Source organism: Bombus impatiens, unplaced genomic scaffold (assembly GCF_000188095.3).
Source record: "Bombus impatiens unplaced genomic scaffold, BIMP_2.2 scf_0311, whole genome shotgun sequence".
Classification (NCBI taxonomy): Eukaryota; Metazoa; Arthropoda; class Insecta; order Hymenoptera; family Apidae; genus Bombus; species Bombus impatiens.
Genome location: NT_176730.1, coordinates 721,403 through 739,749, shown reverse-complemented (window position 1 = coordinate 739,749; position 18,347 = coordinate 721,403). Strand labels below are relative to the sequence as shown.

The 18,347-nt window shown below is 38.4% G+C and overlaps 1 protein-coding gene across 2 annotated transcripts in view; it reads left to right on the top strand.

The window, feature by feature from the left end:
* The first annotated feature begins 454 nt into the window (after nt 1-454).
* Nucleotides 455-18,347, top strand: part of LOC100741302 (fasciclin-2) — a 173,113-nt gene continuing 155,220 nt past the window's right edge. For both annotated transcript variants that reach the window (XM_012384852.3, XM_024367183.2), the window contains exon 1: nt 455-790. In XM_012384852.3, the coding sequence (XP_012240275.1) occupies nt 727-790 (64 nt within the window). In that variant the 5' untranslated portion in view covers nt 455-726. The remainder of the gene's footprint in view (nt 791-18,347) is intronic.

Sequence of the window (18,347 nt, the reverse complement as noted above, 5' to 3'; positions counted from 1 at the left end):
GTTATCTCTCTCCATAATTAATTCGTACACAAAAGATTAATTAGTCAAGGTTCAGCTAACAAGCATCGAAAAATCCATCAGGAACAGTACCATTAACATATTTGTGAATACCATGGCACGATATTCTTTAATGCAAGAACCATCGGATGTACCGAAAAAAGTCGGAAACATTCTCCGTTGAATATTCAGCGGGAAAAAGGAAGAATTATGCGCAAGGACGTGGCATTCTTGTAGAGGCGTATAAAAATGCAAGGATGCGCGTAAAAGAAAGGCAAAAGAACGACAGAGAAAAAAGAAAGAAACGTCCGAGAGAGGAAGAATCGGTTGATCTCGCGGAGAACCGCGAGATCGTGGCTTTCCCACTCGCTGCTTGCCGTTGGTACCTGCGTGCCGAGTAGCGCACCGGTGGCAACCGAACGCAACCGAACTCTGCCGAAGGCCGAGCCGAACGCGTACGAGCTGCTCCCCGCCACAGTCCGAAATCGGCTAGCGTGACGATACGACGTGCGGGAACAGTCGTTTAATGGTAATAGACCCGATGTCTTGTATCGTTTTGATCCTCGATATCGGTACGTCATTCATCTAAGTCGAGCAATACCGCGGATAACCGAGTGTTCGAGTGTCAGTGACGAGATTAATACGAAAGATTTTGTGAGGAAGAAAGAGGAACGTTTATCGAAAGAACTTCGGCGTTTAGTGCAAGAAGAGGAATCCCTGTTTGTCACGATGGCAGCCCATGAGCATCATCGGGCTGTTGCTGTTGTTGTCTTCGCGTTGTTACCGCTTATAGGTGAGTGTTTCAAAATAATAATAATATCGAAAGGCGAGCTGCAGCCACCGGACACGTGCACGTTCCCACGAAGTTTTTGCGCTTTCGCTACAGCGACCAAAGTCACCGCGGTATTCCGGACTGGCACGCGATCGCTCAGCAGGTGGTTAACCAACGCGCAGTGCCGTGGAATTCCGGCCGAAATATACCAAGCGATACTGAACGTTGGAATTCGGTAGGATCGAGTTCATTAAAATCACCTAGGGAACTTAAAAACTTAAACTCTTCGACTGTAGAAGTACCTATGTGCTCCGTTAGGTTATAGTGGATTCTAGCGAAATGGCGAATAAAAGATCGTAAAATCACAATGTTATATCTATGTTCTAAATATCTGATTGCTTTGACGTGTTGGATCGGTCAGAATCCCAATTTGTTAAATACTTCGACTGCGTAAATATCTAAGTATGTGTGCTTCGTTAGATTATAATGAATTCGAACAAACTGACGAAACATTTAAAAATCATAATGCTGTATGCACTCAAGGAATCTATCTATATTCTACATATTTGATAGCTTTGACGTATCGAGTTTGAACATCAGAGATCTAATTCGTTCAAATAACCGTATATTGCAATTCTGTAGTCTTATCTTGTCATCTCTGCCGGTAAAGCGCGGCAACTTTACTCAGATTCAAATATCTCGAGCGTCGCGGTACCGTAACCGTCGTTCGTGCACCAAAGCTATCCGTGGACGCGTTTTTTCAACCAGTGAAGCGACTACGTGTTCAGCATGATGAGTGAGCAACGCGAAAACGTCGCGTCGGTTGCACCTGTGATGTTCGCAAGTGACCACAGATGTGCATTCGGGTAACTCAGAGAGTTCATCAACTTGATGTTAGCAGACATGTCACAATGCGAGACATGATATCGTAATTGAAAGACACTATCTCTCGTGTAATCTATCGGCAGATGACTCACTGTTTAACGCGTACTTATTGAAACGTAATGTAGCTGGAAAAATCAGATTCATTATCTTGCAAGTATATCTACTATTTCTATCAATAGAACTATTTATATCTCTAGTTGTGTTTCTAGAAATTCTTTGGCGACCATGTTTCTAGTTCCTAGTTATCTTTCATCAGCAGTAGATATTTTGTTTTTAGCACTGCTTTCGCATACAAATATTGCCGATATACCCAGTGTATATTGTCTTTGCTGCTCTAAAATCGTCGAGATATAAAGAATTGGCGTATGAAAACGTAGGAAGAGGTTTGACGGTGCAAACATCTTCTTCTGGAGGACAGTAGTATTTATCTAAGGCTGCTTAAATATAATTATATTTAAAATATAATCCCTTGTTAATGTCGCTTTGAAGGGTTGTATGCTGCATTATTATACTGATTAATTTTTTTGCTTGTAAAAATGTTGCAAATGAAGATTAGGAATTTTATTATACTGTAGTAAAAAATTCCAAAAGTATCGAATATTTCCCATATAAAACTTTTATGTGTACAGTATTTATGGTATATAAAACATTTTGAAATTATGAATGTTACAAGACACGACTGCCATGGCATCTCTAATCATCTCTAATTTCTATATACATTTTCAGATTTGTCTCAAACTTTAACAACTCAATGATAATAATCGAGTCTCATTACAGTGCTAATGAAATTTCCAAATATCTCGTATAAAACATCTTGATATATTCGTAGGTTTTTGCAAGTACCCTAATACTTCTGTCAGCAACTGTGCACATTCTGCATAACCTTCCGATATATATTCAGCGGCTTAATTTCAAATCGCTGTAGGAATGCAAATACCAATTAGCGAGGTTCTCGACCCTCCATAAAAGAGCAGGTTCGTGCTCCAAGTATAATCTCGATAACGTTGCGGTGTACAAGTATTAAGAACGAAAGAGAGACGTCTCTCTGTGAAACTGTGGGCCTAAGCAAAGAGGCCGACACCTGAGCAAACTGATCGTCTTGCACCTGTAGGTCCGCTTAGGTATAGAAGAAAGGTGCACCTTGCACGGAGTCGACTTTCCGCTAACAATAACCTGACCTCCAAGGGACCGTCTGGGCCCTCTGGTCGCGTCCAAGGGAATCAGGGAAACGTTACCTGAAAGTCAGGCTCTGTTGCGTCGCCTTTGTGTTGTTCGAGCACTTTCCGTGAAATTACAGCTACGGCCTCGCCGCTGCAATTCTCCAATGGTATACCTGTCCGAATGGTTGGTGCAAATTGCCCGTCGGTGTGGAAGGCCATGGTAGTGGCGGCCATTTCTGGGCTCGTTCTCCCTTTCGTTTTCGATCATTTAAAATATCTGCTGCTCCTCCAGAATATATATCAATGTTTATAAGGAATATGCTAATGAAATATAGTAACGAAGTTTGACAAAATATAGGTTGAGCCTTATTTTTTTGAATAGAACATATAGTTCTGTTTATAACAAGATATTATTAGGTTATAACACATATTCGTTCCGTTTTCTCCACATATTCTATATTTCTCAATATTTCGCGATAAGTTTCAATAATATTAGAAATATTACAACAATGACAAATGAATTGAAGCGATGAATTTTTAGAATTAACGGCCACGTGTACGTAGTATTTCATAGTTTCCTAATATTTGGTAAAATTCATCATTTCGACATTGCTTCTTGCTAAAATTTTCCAAAAACTGCTTGATAAAATGCATCATTTGGTATAATTTCCACGAATATTTCTACTACAGGAAATCCAGGTTACTTGCAAACATTATATATTCATATAAGTTACAGCATCATTCTAGTAAAAATTGTTACGAATCCGCCAAATTGTCCAGACTACTTATAAACAGATACTCGTATATACCTTCGTCTCTTGGCGTTTTCTTCGTCTTCGTCTATCGGAGAGGTCTCGCGTCGCCACAGTCCGGTTTCGTCGAGTCGCCTCGGAATCGCGTTGTTTTTTTCCCTCCTCCTCTTTTTGTCCCGTTGTCCCTTCGCTTCTACAAGCGTGCCTCAGCTCGCGCACCGGTTGTAATTTATAAATGGCCATCGCCTGCTACGAGCGAAACAGAGACAGTAGAACGGTACCGTTTCGGTAGACCGTTTCACTTTCGAAGCGGTTAGGAGCAACACGGTTATAGAAGCACGGGAACAGGCTGTTGTATGTGGTTCTGTGCGTCTTATACTTAGGTTCCAAGAAAGGCGTTAGCCAGCGAGTTGTTTCCTCTGAAATTTATTTGTCATTGTTCGAGACCGGCTATGACTTACGCCGCAGGAATACGCATCTGCATTCTTTTGAGTGTCCGTGGTAGGGCACAAAGAGGATCGGTTCCACGGAGAAAGTGTCGCAACGACAATGCTACGCGTCCGAACGTGAATAGAGAGAGGAATAGCACACGCACGTGTACTGGGTGTTTCTGAAATTGCGGTACAATGGGCAAGGATGTCATTCTTTATCTAAAAATAAGTTGAAAATGGCGATAACAATCTATCATTTGATTCTTTGCTTTTGAGATTTGTCAAGAGCGACATCTAATTTGAAGGAATTTTTCCAGAAGCCAATAATTGACAGAAATTTATGCTACGGGTGAGAATAAATCCAAAACATAATAAGATCTTTTTCATATGGCTTGCTAGATTTCCGATTTATTTTATAATTACTCCACGCTATACTTTACGTCCTGAATGCAAAAAGATCAAAATTTATTGCAATCTTGTATTTAGAACAGGCAATCAAACATTCGTACACACTTAACCGTCTACAGCTGTATATCGCGTGCTTCTCCGCGAGATTCTTCGCGATTATCTTAAGAGTTGGTAGAGAAAGGAAAAAGGAAGGATGCGCGAAGCAATCGAGACGCAGAGAAAAACGTTAGATAGCTGGAAGATAAACGGGCCCGTGGCTGACCTTTTCTCGTTTCAGCATTGTATGCGAGGCCTCTCGCGTGCACGGATAGCATCCCAGCGTATGTCTCTTTTTCTCTCAAAGTTCGTCACACATTGCACGAGAACAAGCAACATGCTCCGGTCATCGATCCTTCTTTTTTTTTTTCCTCTGCTTTTTCACGTCGCATTGTTACGCGGTGACCCATTGCCGTGGACCATGGATTCCGGGGCCATTAAAGTTCCTTTCTCCCGCTGACTCGCCATTATCCAGCCGCATAAATATAAGCGATGCAACCGTTAAACCTTGTAGACCACCCGAATTCTATCGAAAAATTGTAAACCTGTTCATTCTAAACCACCTTCGAACGTCTGAAAACGTCAAGATGCGCAGGATTGATGTACGAAAACGAACAAAGATCATTCGAATGGCATACAATAAAAATAGTCTTGGACATTTTTTTTCTAGAAGAACGAAAGAATAAGAACTTGCTCGGTACTTCTGAATAGTTGCAAAATCTTTTCAGAAAATTTTTGCAGAATTTTAGCAAAGTATTCATTACATTTATTACACACGACTGCGAGTGTCTTAAAAATCATGAAATCATAGAAAATGTCTATGTTCTTCGTACATTGCTTTCCTGGATCTTCTTTCGACGATGATCTAAAAATTTTCTTCTCACACTTTATCGACTAAAAGTATTGGTGAATCGGCAAGTTAGAGATTCTAAATTGTACACTTCTCTTGTACAATTTCCAGACAAATTTCACAATTTTAAGTCAGATAGGAGAACCAGAGATGTTTAATACAAAGGACAGAATCGAGACGCAGACATACTGAAACTTGAAGTCTGCTCTAAAAATTTTCGTCGAATTTGCTAGCGGAAACACGAAAAAAATTGACTAAGTGCAATAAAGCTGGAACAATTAGAGAATGTGGTAGGGAAGAGGAGAATTTAGAGTTTACTCGCGAGAGTAACCGTTGATTATGGTTGTTATATAGCGTGTCCGCTATAAAATATTCCGAGGAAACCGAGGAACCTACAGTAGCACCACTTAATGAGTCTTGGTGGTTCTCTTTCTTCTTTCTTCCTTCTTTTTCTACTTTTTTTTAAGACTAATATGCTGGACGTCGTAAAAAAAAATAGTTTTCCGCAAGAAGGACAGAGGCTGTGAACGTTAAGGGTGTTCTAGTGATTGTGAAATAAACGGGGAGAAAAATGCTGCTCCGGTCTGCTCGCTTTCCGTTTACGTGGCTGATAATTAGCGATTTTTCGGCAGGAAATGAAAAACAAACATAAAGCACTCGCGTGGCTCGTTTCAACAACGCTCTCTGGTGAAATAACCGGGAAATTGAGAGAGGGAGACTCAGTTGGCGGGATAGGAAGGATCGTTTGCCTCTGGTTTCATCGTCTCGAACAACGCTGGAATTTCACTGGAATTTAGAGGAACCCCTAGTATATGTTACGCATGTATTTCTAATGTCTATGAATGATATTTTGAGAGGAGAATCGATCGACATAACATATTAAGCTATTGCGTAAATTCTTCGTCCATAAACAATGAGGAAGAAATTATTGTTACGAATCAGCTTATCTTGTACAGTTCTATGCGACTTTGTAAAATATGGGATTATTTATTCGAATATTTTGTAAAATGTAAGAAGTAAAGATTGGAAAGAACTGTAACATCGGCTTCGTTTGTTAGAGCAATTACGTGAAATCTTCGTTCCGAATAAATTTATGCAAAATTTCATATTTGTGCAAATACAAGTAAAAAAAAAAAAGAATTTAAATAGACATTTAATTTACTCGATAAATATCGTAACGAGTATTACACTGGGGGTATTTTATCTTGCATGTTTGAAGTGCATATAAAAATCTCTTTTTTAATTAAAAATGAAAACTTTATTAAAAATGTGTAACACGATATCTCTTTGTAGCAATGCCGCTACTAGACAACAATGTTCTAAAATATTGGAAAACTGTGCATGTTGTTCGGTCAGCAGTGTCTGCAGGTTCTTTGTATTTTCGTTGCATTTCCAATAATTTACGAGCTATGCTGACCTAGATGGCTATCTATGTTTTTGTACTGAATTCTGTGTTTTAAAAAATACCCTATCTGCACTACGTTTCAAAATTTTCGTACTCATTTGAAATTGAACGATAAATGGAATGCGTTGTGTTGTTCTGCTTCTTTTTTGTCTTCCTGCGCAGTTTCAAACGAAAAGTTACTTCGAATGGGATACTGATTATGGTTCTTAGTGTTGTGTAGCATAACGCTTAATGAGATAGCGAAGCTTCAGCTTAGATGTTTTACGTGGTGGTAGAAGCGAGGTTGTAGAAGCGTTACGTGTGTACTGAGAAACTATTTACTTGAAAATACCCAAACAGCAAATTGTCTTAAGGCTTGTGGTATATCTAAATATTTGAAGTATCTATAAAAAAATAAGAAACGATAATTTGAATATAATATTTTAGATTTGAGACCACTGTCATCATAATCATGTCACTGTCATGTGTCATAAATAAGGTAGTCATAATATTTTGTATCAGATTTAAAATAACACGTAAAATAAAAGATAAAATAAAAGATCGTTCGTATCCAAGTCTAATTATTCCTGTTATTCTAGACTTTCAGAAATTTCTCAAAATTCCGATATGTCTATCAATGACTGCGTGACATCATGTATTTAAGCCTTCGTTAAGTCAAATATTCGAAACTTTCTTGAAACTTGATAAAAATAGAAATTCGGAAGAAAAGAATTTCAAAGATGTAATTTCAATTTTCATAGTCCATAATTAAGCAACTTGATCCAATCTATTGCTGATCATTTGTAACCCAATAATATTGAGAGTTAAGAAACGAATTACGTGTCTTCATCTCCTCCATTTTAAATTCAATCTTCATTAATACAAACGGGTAATAACACCATTTATTTAAATTAGTCCAATGTCACGACACAGAGAACAAAGAAAAGAAATAGACCAGAAAAAATCATCGCGAATTTCCTTCGAATAAAATAGACGAACGATAATTTCCGTGTCATTGCGCGTGGATCACTTAACGAGTCGGTCAATTGACAGGGACATGTTTTTAATTGCGATTTCTGATATCCATAATCCATATTTCGCTCGAGGGGGAGCGTCGAGGAATGTTCAATTTGCGCGTACCAAACATTAATCAAGCGGTCGAAACGTCGAACAAATGCAGAGAAACAGAGAAAACAGTTCGAAGTGGAAAGAGACAGTGCTATAGTGTTCGTTCGAAATCGTCGAATAGAAATAATTTTCACCTGCTGTTGTTGTTCTCGCGGACAACGAATGATCGATTACGCTGTTAAAACTCTCCGCGCATGTACACGGCTATCTTATCACGAAAAAGAGAGGAATGGCAAGTGTGCATCGCGACGAGATAATTTTTAATCAGCGATCGAGGCGCGAGTTAAAATTACGAGCGTGTTCCTGTCGACGAATGGCCTTCTATTAAGCAAATCCTACACGATGAGATGAGATTTACTTCTAGACAAAATCTCGTGTGAAACCGTTGGTATCATAATCTTACTCACAGTCAGCAACTTTGAAGCTCGACAACAAGATGTTGTTTCAACATCAACGTTAACACAAAAATATTTGAAGTATAAAATTAATAATCAAAATTTTGATGAATATATATTATGTGGATTATACAAAAGACTTTACAATTCCATTAGTGCTATAACGAGACACGACTATCATGGTTATATTAATAATATTCAAGACAACACTCAAAATGTATAGATACATATAGAACCTGCAATATTGATATTCCTCTAATCAATCTTGTGATACAATAGTTTCTTTCGTATAGTACTTCTTCCTCTTCGACATACTATGTAGCTACTGTTATATCTGACAATTATATATATCGCAATTTTTTATATACGCATACATATATTTTTTTACATATATGTCATAAGTATTTGAACACTTACAAATTGTAGTAAATGTATAAAACATATTTCAAATGAACCTCTTTAATCTACTATTATAATGTATCGTGAGTGGGTATCCATGACAGCTAATTCGTCTCACATGAGATACGTCTTCAGGTAAAATCTCATCGTGTAGGGATTGCTTTAGTCCCACGTTCGTAGGAGTTTATCTCGCGAGACGCGTTCTTTTTCCTTGTCAGTTTCTTATGTTGAATCTTTCAACGCACGTTGTTTGATTCCTCTCGTATCATCGCGCAATCTTTGCTTTGGAATCTTTTCCAACGAAGAAACTATGAAATTTCGATGACACCAACGCATGAAATTACATGCTAGGATCATTCAACTCTGCGAGCTGCAAAGCGAGGAGGTAACAGATATTTTATGTTCACATTAACTCGTTCACTGCGAATGTTGTTCGTGTTGCATATTGTTATTAATGGTACGAGATATCGAACGGTATTCTGGCGCGCGAGTAACAGTCGGTGTGTGAATTTGTTATTTTTGCGTGAAACGTCGCTCGTCGTTTGCGCGAATCGTACAAAATACTCCATTGCGACTATCTGCTCGCTATTAGCGAACAGCTTTGACTGATACGAATTTATGTGTATACATCGTTGGTAAATAACTGTTTCTCTTTGTTTCCTCTATTGATTTTTTGATATTTCGTGTGCGAAAATTTAATGCAGCTTGTTCGAATTTTATCTATTTTATCTTTCACGTGCTTTTTACTTTGTTCGAAGATTTAATTGCTTATATTTAGACATTTTAATTCCATTTAATTTCTCATGATTAAATTTGCCAATATTCCAAACTATCCTCTTATCAACTATAATTCTACAATTTTCAGATTTTCAGTTTTATTATACCATTATGCGAAATCTCTGTATTTTTCTAACATATTTCTACCAAAATGTGCTGCCTAACGCTTAATTAAATTTCCTAAAATTCGAAGCAGCTTCCTTATCACATCGCAAATTCCTTATTTTCATGTCAAAAATCTTGTTAACTCTATCTTCGCTCTACATCGTTCCAAATCTGACGCTACTTCATTATCATACTCCGACTATCCGGTACGTCCCAAGAACACTGGAACGTCTTTTAGAGACGACAGCTCTTGTCTACAACGTGAATGTTGCATCATTGTCAGCGAATAACAGGTCGTCAAACGAACTCGACGACGTCTTTGTGCGTTAGCACGCGTCTCCATTTGACTCTCTCCCTCTCTCGTGTTTCGAAACTATTAAGTTTCCAAACGAAAGCTTAAATGCGCCTCGAGAGATTCGAGGCATTTGTTCAACGAAGGGCGTACGAAGCGAAAGTATATCACACGCTTGAATCTTGTACGCGTGTCCGTGTGAGCAAGAATGAATGGAAAGTCGTATAACGTTGCATCCTCGTGGAATCGGTTGCATAGGTTTTGTATTCCAGCTATACACACACACAATCCGGTTGGGTCGGGCTTTTTCAACGAAATAAAGGATTCGATGACGTCACTAGGCCGGTCGTAGGATTAACTAGCTAAATACTTCACGTGAATTAAGTCGACGCCCACCCACGCTTCGACGTGCAAGGGCTCGACCGACCGAGTTACTTTACTAAAATAACAGCTGTGTTATTTAATCATGTGCTTCCCGATCTATCTGGCAAGGAAGAATACTACATAGTGCTGCCTTGTCTCCTTCCGAAGATGATTCATATGGTTGGTTCTTGGAATTATGAAGCGAATGTTGATCAGGATTTGGAAATTTGACACTATTTTAATTTGCTGAAACTATTCTCAGGGTTTCTGACGTAGGTTGTTTAGAAATATATGAAAGTTAGTTTAAGGTTGCATGGTTTGGATATAGTTTTCCTAATATTTAAACAATATTTATTGGAAAAAGGATACAGCAAAAGTTTAGGTCATCCCGTTGATCATTGTGTTATTTAAATTAATATTTGAGTGCTGCGTATGTTTCTCATAAAATATTCAAAATATTTCAATGTTTCTTTTCATAGAATCGACATGATCAAATTTGCTACGCGCTATAAAATATTGCGACATGTAACAAGAAGAAGTAGTCGTTGAACGAAATAGATGGTAATCCGATGAAACAATGACCAGTGAATGTGAAGTAGTACTATTCGGTGCTATAATATCTGTCTAGAAGATCTCAACCATCTATGATAAATCTAAGATCGTTTAAAATGAAACAAAATAATGAAACGACAGTTCTGATGACCAATAGGATCCTATAAATCCTGTCTATTACTATTACATCATACAATCTTAAGGAAACTTTTCAAATCGCCAGTTACGTATCTCGTTTTACGATCGCGCGTTCTTCAAGCGGACAAATTACAGTCCACGAGACGCTCCAAAGCGTTGCTACGCTCCGCCTCATTTCTTTATATTTTTTTTTTTCCTCTCGCAAAAAGAGATGTCTCGACGTCTTGGACGAACACGATGGACGCTTCCACGAGGAAAAATCGTTATCGTAGAAATAGGCTTTAATTAAAATATTCCGACCAGATGACGTCTCCTCGCGTCGTTCCTCCACCTCCCTCTTCTTCTCATCCTTCTGCAGCGTTTGTTCGAAACGCACGCTTCCGGGGTTCGTTGAACCTCTTTCTGCCCGTAGAAGTCGCAGAGGAACGATATTACATTTTTCTGAAGCAATTCCGATGCCGGTTGCGGACCTCTCGTTTCTCGTACTTCCGTAAGAGATCGAGGATAGTTGCCATTAAGTTCGATGAACATCTCGACCAACGAACGATGGGAGAAATCTCTCGTGAATATTTTCTTAGAAAATTAAGTCGTCTGGGTGGGTTGATTGACTCGAATTGAGAGGATGACGTTGCTCGAGTGTCTTACTTTCGAACTCTTCATTCGATGCTCTTTTCTTTCTGTTGAGACTCATTTAAATTGGAAGAATATCGAAATATTAATAAATAATAGTACTCGCGTGTATAATAATAATGCAGTTAATTAAATGGAATAATAAATTTGAATTAAATTCATCTCTTCATTTGAATAGCAAAGATGAAAATCAGATAGTTATTGAATTAATAATAGGAGTTGCACTGGTTTTATTGGACGAGTAAGAAGTTCTTGATACGATCAAGTTTATGCTTGCAGATCGAGATAAATATTATTGTCACCGCGATTTTATATCTCGTAAAGTATCGTCAAATTACACGGTAGCTAATCTGCGCTTCAGATCGATGCGGCCTGTGCAACATCGTGCGAAAGAGTCTTCAAACTTGTATTTGCGGAATAATTATCCAATCGTACCATGATAAATTAAAAGTTGGATATTCGCAAAAATTATAGATAATAAATATCTGAAGAATTTTAAGAATTTGTATGTTTATCTTTGTTAACGAATCTTTCAAATCATTTCATCAATTTTTCATCACAAATTTAATCCAAGTTATTAATACAAAGGTGATATGGGAATCTTAATTTGATATTTTTAATTGGTTCAGACGGATATCTTATCATTTGTACCTATTAATTTCTAAATTAAGAAATCTTTAATTTTTTTAGACAAAACCCAAATTTCTTTTTACAACGACAGTTGCGAATATGAGTGTGTTACAATTTTGGCAACGTCTATTAAAATAGTCGTTAAACAGCTTGTACAACATTTCTACCAAATACCAGTTGAAATAAAATGAGCTACTAAAATGCCAAAACTACCAGTGATACTTGACTGATAGTGAACACTTCGTAATAATATAATTTCTGGAAATAATAACAATTATGTAGCTTTGAGTAGTACTTTTAAAACAATCCACGAACCACAATTAACTAAAAAATTTCGTTCACAAACTTCTTCTCTGTGACGATAAGCCAGAAACCTCGTCAAACATGGGTTGGTCGAAATTCGAATTCACGATTCACAATGTAGATCCTCCACCCCAGGCCGCGAGACGTCCCAGGGTCCGCGCAACGAATGTAAAATTAATTATCCCCTTAATCGTGCGGGAGACCGCGTGCATGAGATTCAGAGCCGCTTAATTTGAATGCTCGTCAAAGTGACGTGACTGGTGCGACCCGCTGCTGGATGACGCATACACACACACAAACATACATAAATGAAGCAGAAAAATTCCGGCAGAGTGAAAGAAGAATAGCAACGTGAAAGAGGAAGCAGAGAATCGTGTCTCTCTTTGGAGCAAAAAAGAAAGAGAAAAAAGATAGGGGATAGATAAAAAGGAAAGGAGACCAGCCGCGGGTTTTGTGAAAACCTGTTTTGGGTTTCTGCCAGTAACCTGCCGCGTGCACCTGTACGGACAAAGAGAGTTTCGAGGGAACCTTGTTCGGCTTTTCAACGACCACTGTGGGCCTTTTCCTTCACGATGGTCGCGTCCACCAGGATCGTCCTTGTATACCGGGTGTCTCAGGCTATTCCAGTAACAGGGAACAAGTTGCCTAACTACCGCCGCGTGTCTTCTAACTTGCGTAGAACCAGGAACCAACCTCCTCCGTCTTTTGGTCGTCGGTGAAATTACGACGACGATAAATTATCCCCTGGCACTTCCCCTCGAATATTTCCACGGCGCTTTCGCGTGTAGATAGCAGGAGCGCGATGCTCGACCTGGAAGTCGTGCCCGTTGTGCACACAGTTATCTTACGGAAATCGGGATTTACCGCTGCACGAAACGTTTCCACGTCACATGGTGGTCGAGTCAACGTCGTCGAAACGACGCTCATTCTGACGTGTCTCTCCTGTTAGGGTTGCGGCGTCGTGGCGGGGTGAAGTTATACTGTACGGGGAGAAATACACTGTAGTTTGAATCTAATCATGAAGTTCGAGATATATTCTAACAAGAAATACATTGGAAAAAGAAAGATGATAATTTTCATATTGGAAGCATCAGAATCTTATAATTCTAAGATTTTATAATTAAATAATTTTTCATAGAAATTTTGTACGTTACTATTGTGTATTTTGGGGCAGTTTGCGTAGAATTAGTGATTTAGGATTCTCTGTTTAATTTCTTTTAAGGTATATAAATATAGGATTTTTCTATGCATTACCTATGCATTTTTCATATATTTCTCGTTTTGATTTCCTGAATATAAATTTTATATTCTAATCGTTCATCGTTCTAGTGTTGCACCGAACGCTGTATTTGCAATATTTGCCGCAACTCCATCGCTGAATGATATTGATTAGTTTGGAAGGATATTAGGTTCGATCGAGAAGAAACCTCACCTTTCGTTTCATTTTTGTTTCGGTGGTTTATATTGTTCGTACATGAACGTGTAGAAGCGAACGAGTTTAGGTCGTTTCAACGTCAGGGCAAGATTTATTTGGTGAAATGGAGCAGAAAGGGCTTTCCTTCCCTGGCTTTGAAATGTATTCAGGGCCTATGGAAAATTCTATTCACGTCACGGGCTGTTCCTCTAATGCAGTCAAAAGTCGGAAATATAAAATTCTTTATAGTTTCGTCCGGACGTTATTGCACCCTCCTTGTTGCGCGCGAAACCAAATTGTAGACTTCTCTTTTCTGTCCTTAGTGATTTATATTGTTCTCGTGAATACGTTTAATGCGGCCCTCGAACGTAAATTTGTTTGTTTTATCAACGATCTGTACACTTGAAATAATATAGAGATAGTTAAAAATGACACTTTACAGTATAGATCAGAAAAAAACATACGATGACACGTTTTTTATATTGCATAGAAGAGTTCATTTCTTACTTGAATTTGTTGGAAATACGTGTCTTTTCTTGATTTGAACATTGCGTAAATTTTGGTCTCTGTCATAATAGTCCACAGAACATATAGGTACCTTTTAATACTTTGTAGACAGAATAGTGTATTTATATCCAAATGAAATTCTTTTACTGTTTTAAGCTACTAGGAAATTTGAAAAAGTTTAGGATAGTTTGTTTGCAGAATATTCATTAAATTTATACTTAAATTAAATAGTTTATAACATAATTGTATTTAGGATGCAATTCATTAAATCAAATGTCTAACAGGTAAAATTAAATATCAGCAAATTAATACAAATGAATTTAACCCTTTTCTATGATAGGACGAGACTAATTGTTATTCTAATTCTCTGAAAGTTAATTTACCTATTGTCAGAATGCAATTATAGGTACTCTCAAGTGGATCGTAGGAAAATTTACGTTCGTTCACCGTAGTGATTAACGTTCCCAGTGTAATTGGAACATCGTTTGACAATAGTTTGGACAACTGACGTTTGTTAGTTGCAATCAACCGCTGCGTGAAGATTCTTTCGAATAAATGGAGCGTGGATAAACGGAGTTCCCAGTGTAATCCTATTGTGATGAAGCTAACCGTAACGCTGGTAAAATGTAGGAATCGATTTCGAAGACTGTAGCATTAATAGGAACGCTAATCTGCGGAGTCGTAATCCTTTAAATTGGAAAGGGTTCCGCAAACGCCAGACATTCGCCGTTATTTTTGAAGAAGGAATTGAATCTGCTTTGATTTCGTTATAATCTCTCGAGCTTTGTTAACCATACTTAAAACAATTCGCCGGATGTAATTCCATCCTTCCTTTCATAGAGTATAATCATATTAGTGGAAATTGTTTGCATTTTTCCCTTATCACTTTTGTCTTAAAGTGAGGATTTGTGAGGGAAATTTATTTAATATGTGATGTTTTTTACTTTTTTCTTTCTTCAAATGATTTATGGTATCGTACGAGCTACGTGAAAATTGTTAGCGAGGATGATTGACACAAAGTGACATCTTGATCGGATATAAAACGATTCTGTCTTTCTACTGAATTTCTTGATAGAAATACTTCTTCAATGCTTTTGATTAAATTGAACATTCTGCATTATGAATTAAAAATTTAGAATTTTAATTAGAAATTTTCTTTACATGATATTCTTCTTGTTGCTTATCCATGCTGTGATTATAAACTGCCAATGAAGAATTAAATAGCTTATATTACAACAGTATATAGAGTAATTCCCAGGTAATTTTTCCTTCGACAATCTACATCATTTACCATATTTGATATGAAACTATTAGGCTAATACTTAATCCTAACGCTTACGAACGTGAATATATATTCAAACTTCTGTCAAAGTGTTCACGTAGGTCTTCATCTGGATGCTCGTATGAAAAAGCCGGACGTGTGAGGATCGTGCGAGAATTTCACGGCGCAACAAGCAGTTTTAACGAGCCGCTGACCAGCCGCTGAAAGACGAACAAAACTCGGACCTTGTAGTTTGCCTCGTTATCGCGATCTAGCTCTTTTTCGCGGATCTATCTTTCATTGGGGGCCCGTTATTCCGATTCCCACGGATCGCTCGTCGCGGACAGAGGCCAGGCCAAGTTCGTTCTAATCCAGTTCACGCGAAAACGGAGCTAACGGAAGTGCGGGGACGAGAGCAGAACCGAGGGGTGTCACGGCTGACCTGTCGCTTTAACGACGAGCCCTGCGTGAAGTTCCATTACCAGGCAAGGTGGATGGATCTATCTCGTCCAGGGACAGCCCCATAACAAATATAGACGTCTTATAATTGTTCGACATTATCGTACGACCTGTGACGAGGAGACTCGTTCAGGAGACGGTTCGAGCTGGAAAACTTGGGGCAGACAAGGTCGCTCGACAGAGAGAAATTGATGAACGAGATACGCATATAGCTTGTAGAAACCAGGGATAAAATGACTATGACGTTTTGACTTTGTGTTTAGTCTGTGGTAAACACGTATATAACTACGAAATTAAAAATTAAAAATTTTATTTTTCAATAAAATGACACGTTCGATCGCGCAATTCAATGCAGTCGTTGGCTGCAATCGATATCAAATACATAATGGACATACGGTTTATACACCAATTGCTATATTTGATTGTTTAGGTTCATCCTGTTCAACAAAATCGTAATTACATTGACCGTAAATAATTTGCAAGCTTTTGTTCGTCCTTTCGCTATTAAGAAACATTACACAAGACAATAATACTTCAATGAACTTGCACGTTACGTCTGTCGTAAGCACCAAGTAATACAACTCATTAGAAAATTCTCTGTACCAAAGTGGTTAAATCCGGGGTTGCGTGGAGCTTGTATATCCAGTCTACTCTTGTGTCTGGTTCTGAAGATCTATTTAAATTCTAAGTAGAAGCTGCAAGAGGCGATCTTCGTGGCCCCTCGATAGCTCGGTTCCATCTCCCTCGAGATAGTAAGATAACGAGACATCGAGAGAGAAAGGGGGCAAGGGAGGACTTTTAAATCGGGATCGTTTATTACCAGTCTCTGCTAATAAACGGTTCCAGCGGTTATCTGATGAAAAGCCTGGAAATAGAGGTTTTTCTCGTTTCGACCAGGCGAGAAGGGAGAGAAAGAAAGAAAGAAAGAAAGAAAGCAAGCAAGCAAGCAAGCAAGCAAGCAAGCAAGCAAGCAAGCAAGCAAGCAAGCAAGCAAGCAAGTAGGTAGGTAGGGAAATCGTTGAATTCGCTCCGTTTTGCTTCTTTGTTCGCGCCACTGGGCTTGAACGTAGCGAGCAGACTCGAGGCTGCTTATTGGATAACAGAGATACATAAGAGAGAGAAAGGAGAGCAGCTTGGTCGGTGCATTTAGTCGGGATAATTAAAGTACACGGCGAGCACTCGAGACATGAGCTGGTAAATGTCACCGGTTGCATATTGTTGTTCAGGGACAAGTGGCCGCTATCTCTCTTCCTCTTTCTTCTTCTCTATTGCTCACGTTTATCCACGATGATCGTAATCACCGTGACGTGTCTTCATTCATGCAGAATTCTCTACCATCGATCTTCATATCCCTCTCCTTCTGGCGAAGAGCGAACGTGGATCAGTCACGCGCGAAGAGATTCAGGGAATTTCCGCAGGTTACTCTCTGCGCCGCGATAGAAATCCCGTGAAATAACGGCGCGCTTTTTCCATCGATCCCCCTCTTCGTTTTTCCCGCCATTTCGTTTCTTTTTCCATTGACCTTCTACTTTTCTTGGTTCTCGTTCCCCTCTAGTGCACCGTGAAACGCTGGTCGGCGCCGTTCGGTGATCTCTGATGGATGTTGACGATTATTCGTAGAATTTCATGGAAAAAGGAGCTTTCTGAGAATTTGGGTGGTAAATGGTTTGAGATTTCAGTGAAGAACATTGTTTGATTAAGTTTATTCAACATTTAGAACATTACGTGGGTTGCAGACTTGACGGATGATGCTAGAATTTTAGAAATTTCCATTTCGTATGAACAAATTTGAAAACAGGTCTCTGGCAATTTTTGGATATCCCCGTTTGTTAATGTATGTGGTAATTCTGTTGAAAATTTCGGAATGTTTTTCACTGGTAAGAGATGCAAGTATTTTAATCGTCATACGATATTAAGGTAAGGAGTGGTAAATAGTAAAACTTGGCTCTGAAGAATGAAATGAAAAATTAGGTCACCATGCTAAAATAATTACTGGGACAATTATGATTCTCGGAGATTTTTATGAATTTATTAGTGAAGTATTACGCGCGAAAAAGTACTAGACGTTCGATATCAAAGTAACGGTACTAGATAATCTAGTGCGATAAAACAAGAGTCGAAGAAAACGGAAAATAGAGCAAGTATGGAAGCGATGATTAATGCGTGGAACGACTGCGATCTTGGAGAGTATTAATTTCATTTTATTAGTAGGTTTCTTACTACAGAAATTAATTTCCAAGTAGGAGACACGATAATTTATAAGCTATAAGGTAGAAAAAATGAATTTTAATGATTTTAATAATTAGGTAGGAGCGTGCT